This window comes from Rutilus rutilus (genome assembly GCF_951802725.1).
Source record: "Rutilus rutilus genome assembly, chromosome: 10".
Taxonomy (NCBI): Eukaryota; Metazoa; Chordata; class Actinopteri; order Cypriniformes; family Leuciscidae; genus Rutilus; species Rutilus rutilus.
This window is the reverse complement of record NC_140215.1, coordinates 16,725,142-16,748,315: the sequence shown is the minus strand read 5'-3', so window position 1 is coordinate 16,748,315 and position 23,174 is coordinate 16,725,142. Positions and strand designations below refer to the sequence as shown.

At 36.6% G+C, this 23,174-nt stretch overlaps 1 protein-coding gene across 2 annotated transcripts in view; it reads right to left on the bottom strand.

Annotated features, from left to right (window-relative positions):
• kcnh3 (potassium voltage-gated channel, subfamily H (eag-related), member 3) overlaps positions 1 to 23,174 on the bottom strand; it is a 129,516-nt gene that overhangs the window by 26,709 nt on the left and 79,633 nt on the right. For both annotated transcript variants that reach the window (XM_084421634.1, XM_084421635.1), the window contains exons 2-8: positions 18,453 to 18,686; positions 13,006 to 13,140; positions 10,549 to 10,688; positions 9,938 to 10,190; positions 8,996 to 9,153; positions 8,241 to 8,448; positions 3,243 to 3,620 (exon numbers count right to left, since the gene is read on the bottom strand). In XM_084421634.1, coding sequence (XP_084277760.1) covers positions 3,243 to 3,620; positions 8,241 to 8,448; positions 8,996 to 9,153; positions 9,938 to 10,190; positions 10,549 to 10,688; positions 13,006 to 13,140; positions 18,453 to 18,686 — 1,506 coding nt within the window. The remainder of the gene's footprint in view (positions 1 to 3,242; positions 3,621 to 8,240; positions 8,449 to 8,995; positions 9,154 to 9,937; positions 10,191 to 10,548; positions 10,689 to 13,005; positions 13,141 to 18,452; positions 18,687 to 23,174) is intronic.

The following is a 23,174-nucleotide window of genomic DNA, read 5'->3' as shown; positions in this document are numbered from 1 at the left end:
ATTTACACTAACTCCACCCACTGACGTCTGGTTGGGCCAGACAAAGTTACGGAAGACGCTGGCTCATCAACAGTACCAAAAAGGCACGTGGTAGTAAGTTTTGACGCAAATCGACTCAAGGTTTGAATCCGCCTTTTGCAGAACTTGCTCTACTCCCTTTTCCCATCACATATTGGAAAAGCATTTATTTTCATTTAGTCATATAGTGAGAAAGTTTTAGTATCTTGCTCCAGCCTGTTTTCTCCTCTATTGTTTATCTCATTGTCAGTGGACAGCATACTGGTTTGCAGCTCAATCCGTTTTGTTAATCTTTTCAGTGTTTACTTTTTCCTCTGCATATATTCTGTTCAGCGTAACTACTTTCACTCCACCACCAAACTCTGTATCATCTATTTATTTAACATCGTGAACTTTGCCAACATGAGTGTAAACAATCAAGAAGGACTGGAGAGTACTCATGGAGCGCAAATTGAAGTCTACATAAATTGTTGCGGAAATTGCATGCTGCTCTTCTGTTTGAGAACTGTGCTTAGAGTAAGTGGCTGCACCTGGGTTATGTGCTTTTTGAGTGCTTGGATGAGGTTTGTGCTGAAATCTATGAAAATCTTAAAATAGGGGCAAATAGGGCTACAAAATTAATATGAGCTATTAAATCCTGGTTCAATCACCTGATTCCTGTAGCAAAGACAAATGAGTTATCTTGCTGAATTGTTCCTCCAATACAGAAGTGAGATTATATGAATGGTGGTGCTGTCTCAAAATCTTTTGAGTACCTTCAAGGAATGGTGCCGATGGCACATACAGAGTTTCTTAATGTTACACCAATCCATTCGTTAAGTATAGCATTTTATATCACAATACTGTATTGAAGTCAATGGCAATTTCATGTTTTGTTCTATTATAGCGCCAACAAGAGGCACAAATGTTTTTTAAGCGCTAAATCACAACGTTACACAAACCGTAAGGCGAAACCTAGCATGTTTGATATCGTTGGACTCGGCAAGGATTCAGGAACCTAAGGAGATGAGCCCTGTGAAAATAAGTCAACCACACCCAGAGTTCTAAGCATTTGAAAAATTAATTTTACCACTAGGTGGCACTTGTTTGAAACTTCTCAGGCTCCTTCATGGCATCGTACTGATGACCCATACCGAGTTTCAAAACGATACAATCATGCGTTCATAAAATGCAGCATTTTGGTACAAAATTCAAAATGATCGACGCCTAAAATTGTCGATATGGTCAGTCGACTCGGCATGACGGCCTGAATCTAACAAGACCACTTTTATGATTTTTGGACAAACTGTTCAGATGTTATAAGCCAAAATAGGCATTTTTCGTATCTCCGGACCAGTAGGTGGCGCTGCGTTGAAACGCAGCAAGTAGCCTCAAGTCGTGCTTGTGATGACATGTACCAAGTTTGGTCTGCATACGATAAAGCGTTGCAGAGATACAGCCTTAAGTCTGTTGCAAGCACTAAGTAAAATTAGTTTGCACAGTATTCAAGATCAGACTGTCCTCTATCAGTGTGCCAAATTTCATAACTTTCCCGCAAGCGGTTCTATGGGCTGTCACAGACTTCCAGAGCGGAAGAAGCGGAAGAATAATAATAAGAACGCCAACGATTTCAATAGGTGCCTCCGCACCTTCGGTGCTTGGCCCCTAAAAACAAGAATTGTCTTTTCGATTCCATGTTGATTTTAAGTCTAAGGTAAGAAAGCTAAACCAAGCTAATCTTAGCAAGCTTAAGCTATGAAAATGCCTACTCTGAGAAATATTTCCTCTGGGTTAAGTGGTGGACATCATATTGTTGTCGGGTTAATATAATGCTCAGTCATTTGACATAATTATGGTAATTTTTAGTCTAAGGCATATCAGTGTTCCCCAAATACCCTCTGTGTGTATGATCTCTGTGTGTGGTTAGGAGCCCAGCTGTCAGCTGGCTGTGACAGTAATGGCCCTTAGTGTTAGGATTTGGTGACAGATTGATTCAGTGTGCATGTATGTGAGTGTGCATGGATTCAACCAGCCTTTTTCATCCAACCATTTGCCCCTCTTAAGTGCAATGAAGCCTGTGTCTCTCTCTTCATGGCCCAGAGGACATGCCTTAAAATTCAGTCCACTGTCACAACATCTCCCTCGAATCCACATGGGGCACATGCAGCCACAAAAATCATTACAGCTGTCCCAGCAGATAACAAGTAGCTCCATTTCTGTGGCATTCGAATCCTAGCGGTCAAGTTAGCATAAAACAGCTAAGAGTAGCCAATGTAAGCTGCCTTTTACTAAGAGTCCACACAAATATGCCAACATTAAGTTTTGAACCGTATAAACAAATACAGACTGAATCAAATCCCTTGTTTTGCAATGAAACAATCAATGCAACATGCAGTGAGACATCCTGAATGTTGGCCATTGGCATAAATAGGTAATTGCAGGACTATTATACAAATATGCACTTAACAGTCATGTTTCTAGAAATATGTTTAAAGTTTCTGTAGTAGTTAAACGATGGTCAGTGCTGGATAGTAACTGATTATATGTAATCTGGATTACATAATCAGATTACAAAAATTAAATACTTGTAATTAGATTACATTACATTTTAAAGTACTCATAATCAGAATATTCACTTTTTTATTGATCACATAATTACTTAATATTCACAAAATACCAGTAAATTAATCAGAATTCATTGATTATCCCTAATTCTTCTTTTTTTTTTTTTTTTTGCACACACAAAATAAAAGTAGATTTACCTCTGGTAGATTTTTTTTTGTTTTTGAAAAAGTAATATATATTTTTTTAAGTATTACTTTTTAATAAAAATATAATATTATAATAAAAATATTAAGCAGCAAGAAAATTTTAAATGAGCACCAAATCACTATATTACAATGATTTCTGAAAGATAAGGTGACACTGAAGAATGGAGCAATGACTGCTGAAAATTAGTTTCAGAATTTTGCATCACAGGAATAAATAACATTTTAAATTTTTTATAATATTGAAATTCATTTTAAAAATATCTTACCAACCCAAACTTTTAAACAGTAGTGCACAGTATATATATATATATATATTTTAAGCTGATCAAGAAAAAAGAACACTTAATTTCGGGTATCAAAAGATTCAATTATTAATATTTAGAAAGGGTTATTGGCACATCTCTGTAGTGAAACATTATAAATCCAAACCTCACAATCATTTAAGAACATGTATCTGTGTTCTTTTGCAATTACCTCCAATCAGCATGGTGCAGATAGAGAAGATCTTCTCTGAGTCAGTATTGGCTGAGACATTGCCAAAACCCACGCTGGTCAGACTGCTTAAAGCGAAGTACAGGGACGTCACATATGAACTCCGAATCGAGGGCCCACCTCCCAATACGGCTGCAGTCTGTCCGGCATTTGAAGTGCCCATCGGCCCCGCTCCTGTTGTGTTCCATTGGCTCGAGTTCCACACAGACTCATGTCCCACTAAATCAGTGCTGCTTCCCTGGCTTGAATTGACCACCAATCCATCCAAGATGGTGGGGCGAAGTGAATCAGGAATGAGGGATGCAAGAGGGGACAGGAAGTAGGGGGTGCCCAGACGTTTACCCAGCTCATGCAACCAGCCTATTAGAAAGAGGAAGAGAAAATGTAAGACAAGACACTTTTACATTTACTATTTTGCAGACTCAGTTGTTTTGGCCAGTGAAATTATCTATAATACTCATAATATTCTATTGTGTGTGTTTGGCACTAACTACCCAAAATGCAATTGGTTTGGCACTCCTATAAGTTTTACAGTGGGTACATGGCCACTCTCAGAACTGAGCACATATAGAGCAGTCGTCCCTGTCCATGGTGCTGAACTCGAACCATTTTGAACATCAGTTAGTTAGCAGTAGGCTGAGACTCTACGTTTGTCTCTCTCTCTCTCTCTCTCTCTCTCTCTCTCTCTCTCTCTCTCTCTCTCTCCTTGTTTGTCTGTAAGCTTCTAGTTTGGAGGTGGTATGTGGCATTAGAAGTGATATTTTGGAAAGAACCATAAAAACTCCCAAGGGAGATGGAGAGAAGTGTGAAAGGTAAGAAAGGGAATGAAGGTTGAGAGGAAAAAAAGTGCCAGAGAACCTCTAGCTAGCAGTTGTCAATCACACAAAAACTTCACAAATACACAAACACTCACGCTTTTTTCTCATTTACACAGCGACCAGCTCCAGTTTACAAGACCTTTCTCATGTACACATACACCAGAAACCTTTCCTAAGCTTTCCTGTAGCTCAAACAGTAGAGCGTTGGCGCTTGCAACGCCAAGTTCATGGGTTCAATTCCCAGGGAACTCAAGAACTGATAAGAATATAAAATGTGTACCCTGCAATGTAAGTCACTTTGGATAAAAGCGTCTGCCAAATGCATAAATGTAAATGTAAAAGTAAACCTTGGTCATGCCTTTCCTGACATATACCATCCAAAGTCTTCCCTTTGTTGTCTGTAATACATTTTCATGTGCTAATAGGCAGAATTGTCTTTCATGATGTCCATGGCCAAGATATCTGCTTTCTAATTTTCCCCATTTCTCTCACTTTCACTTATGCTTTCAGAACCAATATCACTTATTGACCAGATTAAGAAAAGAAAAAAAAGTATCTAAAGTATTTAAAACCTCAACTACTATTAATAGTATGTAATAGTACCATTAAATATTTACATTGAGAAAGATTTGGTAAGTGTTATAATTGCACCAAAGTGTTATAATTGCACCATTACACTAATTGTATTCCCAGCAGTATCCCACTGTATCTCAAATGAGAGCTCACCTCAAAGTAAAATAATTGCTTTAATACTTAATAATATTACATATAATAGCTATCATTTTTATATGGTACTAATGATTTTAGCTGGCAGGCATAATGTGCATTTAAAGAACGACCTACATCTGACAATCTTCAGCTATTTCATTTTAGTTAAATAATGTTCCTCACACATTTTCAAGATTACATCTTTCAGTTTTTATTTCATAAGTAATGTTAAAATTTGCCCAGACTCACAACCATGATTAAAGCATGCATATTTTAAGTAGCTGCATTCATATTAACTTACCAATAATCAACAATGTAGAGGTAAAATAGATATTATTTTATATTTAAAGGCATCAAAACTTAAAATTTGCATGTGTGTGTGGTCCTGGTTATGGGGAAAAAGAATTCCCCACAAAGATGGCAATATCCAAAATCGTTGTTGGGACATTTTTGGTCCCCGTGAGGAAAACAGCTTATAAATAATACAGAATGATGTTTTTTGAAAATGTAAAATTGTGATGGTAGGGTTAATGGATAGAATATACAGTTTGTACAGTATAACAAATAATTATGTCTATTGAAAGTCCCCAGAAAACATGAAAACACAACAAGCGTGTGTGTGTGTCTGGGTTGACTGGGTGAAGCTGGTGTATAAGTGAGAGGTTCCTCCAGATACCACAGAGATTTATGCCTGCTTTCCTGTCACGTTATTTGTATTATTTGAGATTTTGAAAATTCAAATGCACTTGTGCTTTCACTTTTTTGTGAAAAACAGCCATCAACCTGTGCACTTACAGCCTTTAGAAAGAATAGTGCAAATGTATACATGCAAACAGCATCGCAGAAGATTAATTTATACCATTAATGCCTCTGATGGAACAGCCTGCAAAGATATATACTCTACATATCCTGCTGTTTATTTAGGATGAAACTATGATTAGAAAATCGTTAATGTATGTAAAAATGGTGTCTCAGACCACAAAGCTTACATTGGGTTGTAAATCAATGCAGGAGGAAAAAAAAGGACAAGTACACATGAAAGCTTACTTTCAAGCTTACAGGATCCTCAAGCAGAAATAGAGGGCTACCGAATCAGTGTTGGTTGAGGGAGATGAGGGAGATTGATGGGCAAGAAGAGGATATTAAAATTCCTGTAATAACAAGACTAAAAAAGGATAATTTATTTCTAATAGTTGGGCAATCTATGTTCTCCTCCAAACCACTTAAGAAAGAATCAAGAAGTTTGCTGATTTGACACTGGGATTTTTGGAGCCAACTTGAAAATCCTCTCTAGTCTCTCAAGGTCTGCCGGGCTGCTAGCCTTTAAAAAAAGACAGAGACAGAGGCGCAAAGCAACACGAGTTCAATCAGCTCCTGGAGGAACCCTCAGAGAAACCTTTCATCATACAGCAGAACTCCAATCCATTTACATTCTTTCATTTCCCCATTTCCAACAAAGATAGACAGCACTACTCAAAACTACTTCAATATTTCATTACTATCAATAACACTATCTCAAGTTTCCACAAATATTAATAGATGTAAAGAGCCAATCTAAAACACGATATAAAACAGCTTTTTGTAAATCTAGAAAATTAACAATATTCTACATTCACCATTTGAAAGCCGAACTGTAAAACATTTGAGTCTCATGTGATGTGTCATGTGTTTCAGTGTTAAGAATTCCATCTGATGTGCAGAATGCTAAAAAGTTCCATTTCCACTAACAAAACTAAATGTGTCAAGACAGCCTCATGTGCTTAATATTTAATGGCTGGCCAATGTAAAACTGGGCAAAAGGGAATGGTGTGTGATATTGTTGGCAACAGCAGCAGAGACTGGATACTGAAGTAGAATCCTTGCTTTTCGGGAGAACATGTGCATGAAATTTAAACTGCTGGCCAGTAGCCAGTGTGGTATAGTGGTCAGTTAGGGCTCAGATGTGCCTGAGGTTACTACTGATGCTGAGGCTAATCAGAATTGCTTTCATTAGACATGACAGATGGTATTAGACTGTGGGCATATTGTAGGGGATTTTCTATGAATAAATTCTCAAATAATATGTGCAAATAGGTTGGACACACCCATATTTTAAGTAGGCTTCTGTGTATGACAACAACACCAAATGGTAGCCAAAGCCACTTATGGATCTCACCAAGTGTCAGGAATTTAATTAATTAATTTAAATTAATTTATATATTATATCAATTTATATTTATATATGGTTGTGAATCTTTGAATCAATTCACAAATCATTGGTTTCTGTCAATTCAGTTAAAAAATTTGTTTATAGCAATTTAATTTAATCGATACACTGAACATGATTCAATTCAGTGACTGAGCAATATCACACAGGCATGAGTGCTGTTGTAAGTAACTGGATCAACAGCATGATCATGATATCGTGAGTGTTATATTGTTATTAAACGAGTGAGTAAAAGCAATGTTAATATTGAGTAACTTACATTTTAAACATTTTAGATTTACTTTTTTTTATTTTGTTGAGGTCAAAGCAGTCTCACTGCAGTGACGTTCCTAAATTTATTAATGTTTTTGACCGAATCAGTTGAATGATTGATTCAATGACTCAGTGATACTGTAACTATGTAACCTGCAGAAACAGTCAGTAAAAGGCTAATCAAAATAGAGGACCATAACTAAATGCGGTCTAGATCATATAAATTTCATCATACACTCTTCTGTGCACTACAGTAATTTATTTTACCCTTGGTCTTTTTTTCTCTTTCATGTGGAGAGCAGCACATGGGAGACTGAGAGAGAGGTTCATTTCCAGTCAAATTGATACAGTAATTCACTTGTTCATGAACAAATGTGAAAAAGGTAAGTTTGTTCAGAGTTAGACTTGAAATGACGTGAAGATAATGTCTTATATCGGAGACTGTCTCATCAGGTCTTTAGAGGTGTGCCTGTGGCGTTCAAGAGCCAGAGAATGTTCTGTCTTTCTAACAAAATGCATTACGTCTGGCGTATTTTTCAGTCTACCTGATTTGAAAAGTAATTTGTAATCTGAAGTCTTTTTGTAAGGCACATGAAGAGGCTGTCGTACATTTTCAATGTAATAAGCATGTTAGTGGACAGACATCTTCAATAACGATCCTTGTGTATGAGACACTGTGAAAAGAACACTTTCACATGTGAAAATAAATAAGATGGTTTCTGTCCAATTTAGGCTAACAAAATAAGGCCAGCATCTGATCTGAATCAGTACGTATGCTAATATCCTAACTGCCATCCAGTTTTTTTCTTTTGTTGTTGTTGACTTTTTAATTTCACTTACATTATCTGGTTTCATAAAACATCTAATAAATTTTTAAAATCATAACTTTTATTTGAACTCAGCCAGTTCAAGGGAAAAACTGACCTAAAGAATCTGTTTAAATACATTTGAAAGATTGACACAGCTATGTTGACAGTTTGTAGATATGATACTCACCAATGTCCCAGGAACCAGGGCTGTTATTCTCAATCTCGCTGCGCCCGATTACGTACCAGACACAGGCCATCCAATGTGCCAGCAAGGCAAACATCGACATGAGTAATGTGAGTACAACTGCACTGTATTGGGAGTAGCGCTCCAGCTTTTGCAGCAAGCGTAGAAGCCGTAACAATCGAACAGTCTTCAGCAGATGAACTCCAAAGTACTAGACACACAGAGATGGAATGCATAGCTCAAAAGGAAATTATAGTATTAATAATTATTTAAGATGGAATGCCCAGCATCATATAAAATATGGTGTGTGTGTCCCACAAAGCTCTGTGTGAGGCCCATTAAAGGCACAGTATGTAGTTTTCACAGATAGAAGTCGCATATTCAAATATACAATAACAAAGGCGTAGCTTGATGACGCTGTGAAGGAGCTTGGAATGATGGGAGTCGTTGCCTTATACCTCCAATGTAAATCAATCTGACGTAGACATGACACAACTGACAAGTCGACGCAATGAGGAGGGCCGCTAAATTTGCAAATTTATCTGTATTTAAACATTTTTGGAATCATTTGGGATAACGCAAGTACACAAGTGAACAAAATATATAACACTGTGCTAGTGGTTTTGGGATATTTTTATGTAAAAATTTTACATATTGTGCCTTTAAAAAACTATTTAAGCACAAATACATAGATACTTAAAACTGTGAATAAACAGTTGGCTCAAAATGACATATAAATGAGCAAAATTAACACTTACCACACTGACATTGAAGGCATACAACAGGTCAAAAGGTAGCGCAGCAATCAGGTCCACGAAGAGCCAGGTTGTGACATAATGCACACAGATAGATCGTCCATCATACACCACCTGGCCTGATGTGCTCACAAATGTGGTGCGAAAGTTTAGTAAAATATCTGTCACAGGGAAAAAAAGAAAAAAATAGAAGACAGATATTATTTTATTATTAAAGCATAGAAAACTGTATTTTAATCATTACCTCGTTCAGTGACAGGTTATACAAGTTTGGTCTGGGTAGTGACTATAATACTACTTAATGGAAATTGCAATTGCAGCAAATACAGTAGCACTTAATTGAAGCTCAGTTTAGTAAATGACTTTAGGCACTTCTTTGCAAATGTTTTGATGATACAAATAGTTTTTTCTACATTATGAAATTGTGTTTAATGGGCAGAAACAGATCCTGTCATTAAACACTAACTGCCCTTAAGAAGTGCTAAAAAGCTTATCCACACACTGTGAATTTCTAATATACATAAAGGTGATGGCTGGAGATATGATGTTTTGTCTAATGGATTTGTATACGAGTATATCCTTAACCTGTATGGCAATAGCTACAGATAGGAATCTTACTTTACTCATAAATGAATTTGAAAAAATGGGCCTTCTGAAGAGTTACTTTTGATATATAAAACATATCTTTAGCATTTGTATTTGCTGAACTGTCCTTCAAAATCTTTTCAGTTTCTCGTGTTTTTAAGGCTTTATAATTGCTAGATGTGTTTTAATGACGTTTGCTTAGTAACATCTTGAACTTTTTACTAGCTCCGAGTAATTGAAAGATGTCTGACTGTATATTACCTGTGATATAAAAGACTGTCTGCACAGCACACAAACCTGAACATATTAGCAGGCTATGGGATCAAACGAAAAACTATAGCACTGAAGGTTGAGCCTTACCTAACATGAAAAGGATTTCCACAAGGATGTCGCTCACACTCGGTGGACTTCTAGGGGTCGATGCCTCATCCCGTCCACCGACAACAGTGAAACAAACATTGTAGGGAACAGTAACTGCTACATAAAAGGTCGCTAACAGGATCAGCCAATCCCAGCCAGCTTTGAAGGTGCCATAATGGAGAAGAATGAAACGGCTCTTCTGAATGGCTGCCACTTTGTACTCTGGGATGGGCGGCTTCTCGCCAAACATGTTCTAAATGATAGCAATGTTCAGACAGAAATGTTTAATGAATTTTTAGTTACATTTTTAACTTTAATCAATATTTCCATAAACAGTATGATGTGTGCTGCTCAGTCACAATTAATTAAATAATCCAATACCTTTGAGAAGAAAAAGTAAATGACCTGAAAAGCCACACTGATGACTTTTTCTCATAAGTGAACACAATATTGTTTATCTATTTATTCATCTTTACAAATTCATTGTTGTATTTTATACTTCTGTAATACTTGACATATTCAATGCAAATAGTGTAAATATTGCACTGCTGAAGGTGCAGGCTAGGGGTAAATCCAGGTAAGACATTGTAACTGAGAGTTTAAGGACTTACATTGTTGATCTTGAGTTTGCTCTTGTCTTGTTTCTGCAGGTGTCCAGACAGCTGGTAAAGCACAGCTCTACTGCGCCGCCGGTTGGCATTGAAGCCCGGTGGCCGTGTGACCTTGTGCACCTCCAACCCCGTCTCCACGTCTAAGCAGAGAACAGCCATATATCATTTTTATTGATTTCATTTCAGAACTGTTTTGCTCAACACAAAATAACATCAAGGTAGAAAAACAAAAAAAATACCACGTTGCTTTACTGCGCATCAGTGAAACAAGAGCACCGATTTGAACCATTACTTAACTGAAGTTATTAGAAAAGTCTACCTTAATTTCTCACCCATAATCTTCTGAACGAATAGAACGATTACATTTATCCATTAGCATGCTGCCTGCTCAATACAAATTACATTTGCATTCATTAGTTTATCAAGGGTTTGTAAATATGACAAAAAAGTAATGCATCCAATGTAAAACACAACACTTATTCATTTGAAAAATTGCGAACACAGCTAGATAACACCATGGGAAATAAACAGCCACATTTATAATGGACAATTGTAGCCTTTTGAAGCTTTTTAAAAAGGAAAAAGATGCTAATTTGGTTGTTTGTGCTTGTTCTTCTTCCCTCTCTAAAGGCTACCAGACTCTCATTCTATCATGCACCAGGGGTGTTCAGAGATATTTTGAAAGGTGGCCTGATTCTGTGACATAGTGACTTAGTAGCCATAATTTGTTTTTAAAGCAGTAGTGCACCCAAAAATCTAAATTCTGTCATAATTTTACTCTAATATCATGCCATTCCCTACCTGTATCATTTGCTTTAGTTCATAGAACACAAAAGAGAAATTTAGTTTTGGTTGCTTTTTTCACGCCAAAAACATCTCAAGCTCCAAAACAACAACAACAACAACAACAACAACATATTTTAAACAATTGCAAATAAAAAGAACATCATTTATTTGCATATATACATATACATTTATATATGATAAATGTCTTAACTCTCATTTTTGATTAATTTATTTCCTTGCTGAATAGAAGAATATTACAGAAAGAAACAGAAAGACAGACTGACAGAAAGACATTAGAGGAGATTTGCTCTCTTCTCAAATGCAAACTAACATGTTCCCAGCAGCCAACCCTTGACTGAAGTGTTGATTTTAATTGATGGCTTTAGTTTTAATTGATGACTTTAATTTGGAGAGAACCATCTGTCAGTTTCTTGTAACTAGATGTCTTACAAATCCTCCAATGTATTTTTTTTTAGTTCTTTCCAAAATCCTCATTCTGTCCTTTTTTTGGGGCTTTTCCCCTTTATTATATAAGTCTAATTATGCTTTTCTTAAGTGATTTCAATAATTCACTTTTAATGAGTTGACATCATTGACTAGATTTATTATTCCTAGTGCCAGTACAATGTTCATCCATCAACCAAATGAACAGTAACCGTGCTTTGGCTCAAGCTCAGGCCACTAAAGGGAGCTTCACACCTCTGTGCCAAGCTCTCCTACCGGCCCTCCCTGTGTCGTTTGTGTGTGTTTTCATCTCCCTCTCTTTATCAGTCTACTGCTCTCTCTCTCTCTTTCTCTCTGGGGAGGAGAAGTGTCAGGATTACTGTAACAGCGAGCACCACATGAGATGCTGCTGGCCTGTATCGAAGCATCCACAACACATGATTCAGTAGCCAAGAAGTGAGAGGGAATGAGAAATAGAGGATAGGATAAGCTTTCTAAGTATGACACTGACAGGACCAGGTGTTCGAGGTATGTGTGCATATGAATATTAGTGGAATTAAGGGAGAATAGGCAAAATTATCCTGTAATACGCTTTGTAGAGCATCCCGTAGAAGGCTAAAAATGTTGCTGTCTGTATAAAAAGACAATTTGCCCTTTTGAAACCATACTCCCTTTGTTATAGCACTTTGCTTCTGTACCTACCTTTACTGTATACTATACAGCTATTTTTTTAACTCATTATGACCCTTGCTTTTCTCTTTTTTAATCAAAACAGTACAACTGTGTTTTTAGTACATTTTAAAAGGTAACCCTCATTACTGAAGGTATTTGCCAGACTGGATTAACAAGCAAAAACTTTTTTTTTTTAAACTGCAAGAATCAGTGCATTGGTTTCTGGGTTCTTTAAACCACCAGTACATACTGTAGATGGTTTACTAAAGACCTAGAGGATAAAAAGTAGGGATCTACCAATATTACATACTAATAAAGAATTGTAAATATAATTTTCTCATGTGATGGTTGTGAGCGAGATGACAGCAAAAAATAAAAATAAAATACACTTAAAAATAGAGACAATTAAATATATATAATTAAATAAAATTATATATTCACGTACACACACACACGCAATAATAGTATATATTATTATATACTTAATTAATAGTAAAAGAAATTTGGTTTTAACTGGAATCTGGAAAATCCCATCATGCAGGTAGCAACACTCACCTCTTTCTGGGCTCTGTTCTTCATCTTGGACTTTCTTGTTGTCTGTTATGTCCTTGTGTGATACTAGAAAGAGCACCACCTCTCCCTTCTCATTCTTAATGGGCACGATATCCAGAAGACACCAGAACTGAGTTCCTGTCACAACATAATATCTGCCGTCAGAGTTAACATTAAACGTGAACATTCAATATTGACACACAATAAGCATTTACTGAGCCTTATATTTAGACCAGACTTCATGTTTAAAATGTAGCATAGATCCATAAATGGCTTGATAAGACCTTTTCTGCGTATTGCTTTTAGTCTAAATCAGAACTAGCTTTTGTTTTTCTCAAATGGCTGTACTACCTTAATTACCCATGAGCCAAGATATAGTGCTGCAACAACTAATCAATTAAATTTACAAGTAAACAGTCAAGAATTAATTTCCTTTTCGATTAGTTGGGTCTTTTATGTTCAGCACAGAGAATCTCCATCAGTGACGTCACATTGCAATAGTCAAAACCTTATTTTCACAATGCGAGTCACAATGCAAAACATTCAACAACGCAAGTTTGGGAATACCATTTTAAATAATTTTAAATATTTTACATTCATTTTTAATTTAATGAGCATATAGATTTGTGTAGATCCAGATTTAATGTATATAAAACACCATTTTATTTTACTGTCAGGTATTTATGCATTCATGTCTTGAATGCTGAGCTCAGAATTCACTGTTGTGTGTCTGTGTTTGTGTGCGGATATGTTTGCCTTCTGTAGGTTCAACGTTCTGCAGCTGCTCAACATTATGCCACAGCATCATTCCATGCCTCATTAAATCAAAACGGAGGGAAACGGAAAGAAAGAGGTAGAACGTGTGTGTGTGTGTGTGTGTGTGTGTGTGTGTGTGTGAGTTTATCACCAAACCCTATCATTAGGCACAGCTTGAGTCAAGAGAAGTAAATTTCAATAAAAAAAGAACACATTTCATTGAACCAGCAGTCAGAGACCATAGACCATATAATACAATGAGCAATACGTAAAAAAAATGGCAACATGCCAACCTATGAATAAAGCATGTGCCGCTGACAATAGCTAAATACAATATATTAATTTGTGCCACATGCTGTGAACAGCTAAAATAAACATTATGGATGCAAGGTTGTTATGATGATTATTGGCCTAAAGCAGGGGTGGGCAACTTCGGTCCTGGAGGGCCACTGTCCTACAGAGTTTAGCTCCAACCCTGAAAAAATCACCTGCCTGTAATTTTCTAGTAATCCTGAGGACCTTGATTAGCTTGTTCAGGTGTGTTTGATTAGGGTTGAAGCTAAACTCTGTAGGACAGTGGCCCTCCAGGACCGAAGTTGCCCACCCCTGGCCTAAAGGGTCAGCAATCATTCTTAAACCTCACATAAGAGCTCTTTAATACACTAAATTAACTACCATTGTATCTCAAAGCAACTGTGCATTATTTATTGCCATTTCCAGTTTACAAAATGTAAAAGTTTGTGGCACGAGTTAGCAGAGATCTACAAGTTGCTCAATCAAAACTCACTTTCGGACGTGCCTAACAGTCATCCCTGCCAACTCATTCAACACTCCAGTTAGTCCAAGAGTACTGTCTGCCGAGGGTTTCATAAAGGCAGCAAAATGTATGTTTCTGTTGTATTTTGCTGAAAAGCATAGAGTATAACAAAAGAAACGAATTGGAAATATAACACTGATCTGATGGCAGTAGTTCTCGAGTCAATAGCAGTACAGTGATGATAGCAGTTCTTTCTCGAGTCAAGAGTCGGTTAACGGTACCGTTCTCGAGTCACCAGTACATTAAACTAAGGAAACAGTTCAGACTCAGACATGTCTGTGAAGAACCGACAAGCTGCTGATACAAGCATGTGTAAACCATGTAGTTGACTTAAATTAGGCTTTTTTTTAAACAGGTCATTGAAACGAACTGTCCGAAAGATCCAGAATCTGACTTCCCGTCACTAATACTTATGTAAACACCTAGTTACTTGTATATGTTTTTATAAAAAAAAATAACTATCCAATTAATTTAGAATTTAAATCGCAGCATATAAACAGCATATAAACCCTTCACTGACACAAAACCAGAGAGGGATTTTGACTAAATGAACAATCTAAGGGTGACAGTATTAAATTTGAACTGTTACATTTATAGTAATAAAAACATAACACACCTATTTATATTATTCAAGTCAAAACCATAACATAGTAGAGGCACTTGGGCTGGTTTTTTTTATTATTATTATTATTATTATTATTTTTACCCCAAAATGAATAAATCGCTGTCACAGTTCTGTCACCCTTGTTCTGGGTTTTCTCTTGGTTTGTGACAGAGCTGTGACACTCCCGGTATGTCATGTGTTTGTGTTGTTTGGTCTGTTGTGAGCACATGGCTGTCATGTTATTTCCTTGTGCCATGTCCTCCTTGTCTAGCCCCTCCCATCTTGTTATCCGATTATTGGTTAATTTGTCCCACCTGTCCTTCTCGTTACCCTCCTTTGTTTGTTCCCCTATTTAGCCTCCCTGTGTTTGTAGTCCTGTGCTGGTTCGTTTGTCCTAGTTGCTTGTTCCTGGTGTTTCCTTCCCGTTTTGCAATTTGAGCTTTTGAGTTTGTACCTTGTCTGCCGGTTAATAAATTTCCTCTGCATTTGAATCCTCGTCTCACATTCATCCATTCCGTGACAATCGCTTGAGAAGGCATTGATAAAACCACTGTATTCATAAGAATTACTTTTATGCTGAACCTTATGTGCTTTTTGGTAACCATTCACTTGCACTGTATGGACCTACAGAGCTGAGGTATTTTCTAAAAATCTTTTTTGTTCTAAAAAGAAAGTCATACGCATCTGGGATGCCATAGCATAAAAGGGTGAGTAAATATGAACTATTCCTTTAAGTTTGAATAGCATCGCTCCCCAACATTGCCCAAAACATTGTTAAAACGTTTAATATAATGGAGATTTAATTAACAAAAAAACATTTACAAAGCAGTCCTTTAAATGCTATTCCTAAGACATTTTAATTCTACCCAGTTATTTCAGCAGTATAAAAGTACTTATGTTGAGTCTTCATTGTATGATCGTCTTTTTAATTGGTGTATTTGATGTTTTATTTCAAAGTGATATGTGAATGTGCATTTGACAGTCTGTTGAGCTCTTCATCTCACTGACAGTCTCTCAATGCAAAATGGCAGTTGTGCAACTGTGGGAATTTACAGCAGTCTTGCAACTATGATCTTCTATTCCCTTTGAACCATGTACAATCTCAACCTGAATCTGCGGGCCATGAGAGGTGCGTGAGATGTATTTTGCGAGCACCACAGCATTTAGCAGTCCTTCGACTCCATGACAAAGTGACTGGAGGATTGTTGGGACCAACGTACAGAGGAAATGTGAAAGAGGAAGCATTCGGAATGCTACACAGGACTGCAGTGGCTTGTTCAGACAATCCACAAATGAACCATTACCAACTGGATAGAAGAATACACAAATTGCCTATTTTCTTTGAAAAGGCAACAAACAGATAGAGTATCTCTTACAAACCAGTCAAATTAATGAATCGAACTCAACACTGCTCCCACAGTGTGCTCTCTGATTTTGGACACTGAATTAGGAGCAAATTTCCCCCAATGCATGTTGCACGAATGCTAAATTAAAGTGAATCAGGTGAGAAATTGGTTGTCAATGCTGCTGTGTTTGGAAAACCTTTTGCGAAAAATGTCTGGCAGATTCTCCCTAACTGTTCTGGTGTCTGATAGGGTTTGACAGAGAGATCTACGCTGTATGTTCACAGCAATTCACAGTGGTCTCCTGGTACACGGATGGAATCGTGTTCTCTTGACCGCAGGTGGGTAAAAACGTGGATGGAATTAACTATATGACACGCTGCACTCAAGAATCAAGCCATCAGAAATCATTGTTATCTCTGAGCCACTGTTTATCCAAGGCTGGTTTAAAGGCATACTGTGTTATTTTCAGGGAAATCGGTGAGGGAGAGAAAAGACAGCTGTTGAATTATGATGTTATCATAATCTATGCTCAGCTGCTCCAGACACAAGTTAAAGAACAAGGCAGGCATTTAAAGTCAATTTGTTCAAAAAAATGGATTGTCTGGACTGAAATGGTATTTGTTTAGTCATCTACTGTGAGGGGTTAGCTCAAGATTACTCCTAATGTGAGCCATTGTAAATGTGTTTTCCTTTCAGATCAGTTGATTATAAAATCAAGATTGCATTTATTCAGTTTGTACATGCATTTTATTATCCATTAAAATGCCTAGCACTGCCAATTCATAATCAAATCATTTTTAAATGTTGATCAATAAGTAAGGGATCATGTACAGTACATACTCACATGTCTTACTTATTACACTGCCACTTAACTAAATTCACATGAAATATCGATTTGAGGTGAACTTTTGTTTTTATTAGACAGTGGAATCTAACACAGCTGTGTTGGAAATAATTTTCATTACAGTCAATTATAAAAGATTTAACAGCAGAATCGGCCAATTCAGCAAACTATTCCAGAGTAGTAAAAAAAAGTCTAATAAAATCCATTGTTTCAAGATCTAAAGAAAATACTGGGTTGATTAAATTTAAATGATCTTATTCAGTACATAGTTTGCTTCTGTTCTTTTATTTTTAATCCCTCCATCACTGTTCCTCACCCCTTTGTGTGAATTAATTTCTTTCTTGCCTGCAGCTATGCCTGCTGTATCACTCTAATCAAGTCAGCATATACAACATGTATTTGTGATTAATTGATTTTAGAGTTTGGCTTGATTTGGTGTCCTCATCCACAGTGGACCTGCAGTAATTGAATTGCTTTATGGCAACCTTTGGCAACCTCCTTAATGAACCCTTTTCCCTTTCTGAATGCAGGTCACATTTAGGTCTTAATGCAACTCATTATTATTATTATTAACAATAACTGATAATTAAATTATTGATAATATGAATGATTAATTACTATATTGTAAAATTATAAACAACTAAATTAACTGTGGGAAACTGGGATGGACTAATACTAATGTTGCATGATACTTAAGATGGATGTTATGGGAATTGGGATGAAGTCCTGGTCATTTGCTTTTGGTACTGTAGACAAAGGCATAGATCACACTTTATATTAGGTGTCCTTAACTACTATCTACTTACATAAAATACAATATACTTTTGCTGCTACTGATGTGGGATACTTGTAAGGTTAGGGACAGGTTTGGTGGTATGGGTAGGCTTAAGGGTGGGTTAAGGTGTAATGGAAAGATCAACACTGTAATTACAGCTGTAATTTTTTAAAAATAAGTACAATGTAAAAACACGTATGTATACAATAAGTGCATTGTATCAAATGATTCATTTAAACGTTAGTACATAGAAAATACACCTAATATGAAGTGGGACCAAGGCATGTAGTTAACTACGTGACTCCTACCTCCTTTTTTGTAGAAGACCAGTTCCGTCTTAAACTCCCGCCTTTCGTCCAGTGCGCCCTGGATCTGTGCCATCAGCTTATCACTGGTCTCTGGCCCATACAGAAAATGACAAGCACAGCTCTTCTGCATCAGTTCCGCCCGGGCATAGCCAGTGAGTTCACAGAAGCCATCAGAACAGTACACGATGGGATAGAGAGACTGGACCTGTGCATTCCCCAGCACAAAGTTACTGTCTGAGAGTGAAAAACAACAAAGAGAAACAGGTCTGCTCATAAGAAATTCAACAAAGTTCTTTGAGTTTCAACACTCAAAAGTGTTAATATGCAAGGCTTCCTTATCCTGCACCTCCTCTTGCTCAACACAGTAGTAGGTATGCTCACATGTTCATATAATTCTTAAGAGTGGTACGGGTAGATATCTCTTGACTTTAATGGAGGGGTTCAAGCTTGAGATTCGACAACAGCTCTATGTTTCCCCTCTGACAATTTGATTGGTGCCTGAATGAATGTGGCAGGAGTGAGGTGAGCAGCCATTTACATGTGCTGCTGTGATGAGCTATACTCTAAAACTTACGCTTACTCATTTAAAACATTTTGTTTTGCACTATGTGTCATGTTTTGCATTAGGCCTATATATTATAAGTGTATTGCTCTGAATATTGTATATGTATAGTGTAAATGGTATACTAACCGAACTAACCTCAACCAGAAAGTGTCCAAATACATTCATTTTTAGAATATTTTTGGGAGCCACTGTTGTTATAAATTAAAATCAATAAGCATATTTTTGTTTTTTAATATAATCAGAGTTGTATTACATTTGTTTGTATATTCAGATTTATTGAACTAAATTGCATAACTGCGTTTCATAACAATTTCCTATATTGGATGAAATTCCATTCATCATCCTTCTTTATTTTATTAGATTTACAGGCTGCAGTTTTAAGCAGAACCAAAATAACACCATTCAGTTCTGAAAGTGTGAATGATAAACAAGATGAAGCACTGAATCTAAAGCCCAGTATTATTCCACACAATTTCCTTATAAAGCCAGTGCAAGCACAAACATGCATGGCATGTTTATCATCAAAAAAAGAGAAAAGAAAGATGAAAAATTGAGAGAATATGCATGACAAAATAATGGAATGTGCCGCCTTATATAATCAGCAGTCATTAAATCCTCCCTTTGAGCTAAGAAGTCATAATCATATTCTGACCAATCGAATATTTATTGCTTCGCGTCGAGGCGCAAATATTGATCCATGGGCCGGTGGGCGCCCCTCTCCCTCTCTCTGTGTGTTTAATATTTTAAAGGGTTGTGAATGGGAGTAGATTTGAATGTGGTATTTAAAATGGAGCGGTGAGCTGCAGGTTCATTTTCGAGGTATAATAAAGTGGATGGAACAGGAGAGAAAAGCTACCAATCACATCAAGACAACAGCACAAAGAAGTCAGCAGAACAGCTTTCGAGAAAGACAGCCAGTATGTGAAGAAAGAGTGGAGTGGAGTGGACAAGAAACGTGATGTAATATTTTATTACTACACTACACTGTTTACTCAATTCTGATTGGTCAATCGCACTATCCAGCAGTCTGGTATTTCATCAGATATTACAGCGCTGTGTATTAGTCCACTGTTCCAGGTAACTGAAACTGCTGCTACTGTCTCTAGTGCTGTCCGCTCTTACGTCTCACTAAGTGAAAATAAGCTTTGAGGATTTTAGTACTGTAATACTGTTACAATTAATTATATATATATAAAAAATTATGTCTATGTATACTTATTTGGTAGGTAGCGGTGTGATAAGCAGGATAATATACAACAACTCTCACTGACTGCCAATAAAAAAAGAAGGTGGAAATCTATCGGGCTGATATCTCAGATGGTTCTTCCAATAAACTGCGGTTAAAATATTGGAATGTGTGTGTGATAACACTTTAGAATACTGTTATATCTAGGGCTGGCTATCGAGTTCGATACTTTTTAGGCACCGACCGGCCGACCGATTTAGGAATCCAGAAGAATTTTAACGGGAATTTAACTCACATTAAACTAGGCATCTTGTAAAGTGTGCTTATCCTTAAGGTTAGCTGCATTAACAGTTTAGCCTTCTAGTTATTGTTCCCTCTTCACATTAATGTTACAGCCTCTGCTATAACATTATCTGTTCATAAAATTGGTATCGAAAAAAGTATCATTCAGGAACTGGTATCGAAGTCATGGTATCGGTATCGATTTAGAATTTTTTTTAACGATACCCAGCCCTAGTTATATCATTAATGCATAACTACACAGGAACAAATGAATAACGTAAATTTAACATTCTAGTAACTATTATTAACTTAAAGACCTAGAAATTTTTTTGGAGCATCTGACTCGCCTGTACTTATCTTTTGTTTTTCTAACCCATTATAGCAGTCAGCATCAAGTGCCATATATCATTTTAAACAGGAGAATTTGAAGTTTCAATCTAGCTCATTTAAATTTGTCTTAGAATGGATGAATTTACTAGATTTAAGGTTTAATATTATTTTTATTTTTTTTTAACAAAACCTCCTGAAGTTTGGATTTTTTCCTTTTTTTTCCTTTTACGTTTTACTTGGATATTCTAGATTTCCAGATGAAATTTTGTCTACATGTAACAATCCCTAAGTTATAGCCATTTATTACAACATTATTATAGGCGATTTTCAGTGAAAAAAGTGATTACTTCCCTATGAAATCCCTCTGATGGATTTGGTAACACTTGAGTCATTACTAGTGGGTTATCATGATACTTCACTTTAGAATACTGTTCCAAATAATTAGTAATCCCTTTAGAATGATGTAGTAACACACAAGTCATTACTATCCAAAACCTTACAAAAAATGCTTACAATGACTTCAAACATTACTTTGGTTACATTTTAGGACAAGATGGTAATATCCCTTGCTTTTAGGCAATAGTTATCATGCTTCTCACTTTAGAGTACTGAAGGATTTGGTAATACTTAAATGTCATTACTGGTGGGCTAACAATACCATGATCTTCACTTAGTCCCCTGGGAGGTATGAAAAAAATAGTAGTTACTGATTAGCTAATGTGAACTACCACATTCAACTGGGCACTATTACTTGCTAATTTGTTAATCAGAGTTCCTTATTAGTTAAAGGGATGGTTCGGAGTAATTAAGTACATCAGGAGTTTATTTAAATAACACTTGCCTGACGGCTTATGCTACCGCTAACCCGGATGTCGAGGTCACTTCCGTGATTTGGGTAAAGCCCGTAAAAGTCCTTTGCAAAACTCACAAGTGTAAGGGAAAAGCTAGTGAATTTAACACTCCATAGAAATGTATTTTTTCCGAAGTGTTGACAACTTAGTGTTAACTAATAATTGTTGCAAGCTGGTACTACCAACTAAATATTAGTGCATTCCTGGAACTGGGCGTCGTTACACTACATCCTTATGCATTGCTTTCTGGCAGGACTTTTACAGGCTTTTCCCAAATCACGGAAGTGACATCGACGTCCGGGTTAGCGGTAGCATAAGCCGTCAGGCAAGTGTTATTTAAATAAACTCCTGATGTACTTACAAACTTTCCAATGCCTCGTTTGATGAGTACAGAACCTATTTGTACTACTGTATAAGTTTGGTACCATTCTGGCCATTATTAGTGGGGTAATTTACGAGATACAACCTTGGATCCATTAGCGCCCTCACTAAGCCATTTGGCTGATATCTCTAAATAAGCTCTAACTTTAATAATGTCCGACTAAGGGGAAAAAAGCTTCTGGGGGGGTGTTTGGCTCGAGGTCATGGTGCAAAGGACCCTAGGTTGAAATTACTCCGAACCATCCTTTTAATAGTAGTTACTAGAATATTCCATTACTCATTTGTTCCTGCTATTCATTACTGAGGGAACAGTATTCTTAAGTGTTACCATGTTTGTGATATGTTGTGTACATGAGCAGTGCCACGTCTGCGTTGTTGAATTCACATACATGTCTTATGTTTTCTCTGCTAAACCCTATCTTTTCTACCTGGCTGCAACTTCCTGTTTATTCTCATTACTCTGTAATGAATGAAGTGAATCCCACTAACAAGAGCTTCCGTATGAGTTTTATTAGATGTACTTGCTGTTGCTGTGATGAAACATTACCGATGTAAAATAAAAGCTGAGGGTGATTAATGCAGGACCTCTGAGACGGACAAAAACCTCTCAACTAAAGGGGCTTGCAAATCTCTCTGCGGTTGAATAGATAGATCTATGACTACACTGATGGGAAAATAAACACTAGAAATCGTTTACAAGACAATCTGAAGATATTGTTTACTTGTATTGTCAAATTTCAGATTTGACTGTTGCCACCTCTCTCTCTTGTTGACACATTACTCAAGTAATGGAAAAGAGGCTTGAATTAAAGTTGACAATACTTCCGATCCAGTTACGTCTGTCTTTTTTCCTCCTACTTTTTTCCTTTCCTATTTATCTCTTTAATGAGTTAACTTGACGCTGCACCACTAATCTGAACTGAACTGCACACAACTTTTTCAATTATCTAACGTTTCAAACACTGCACACTCGCATGGTTGTAAACCACTAATGTTTGTTCTTTTATGACTAGACAAGATATATTGGCAAAGTTTATTGTTTAATGAGTTTGTTTTACAAATTAAAAAATATAATGGTCACATAATGTATGATAGTTCACTTGTTTTTATTGCTTAATCAGCAGTGC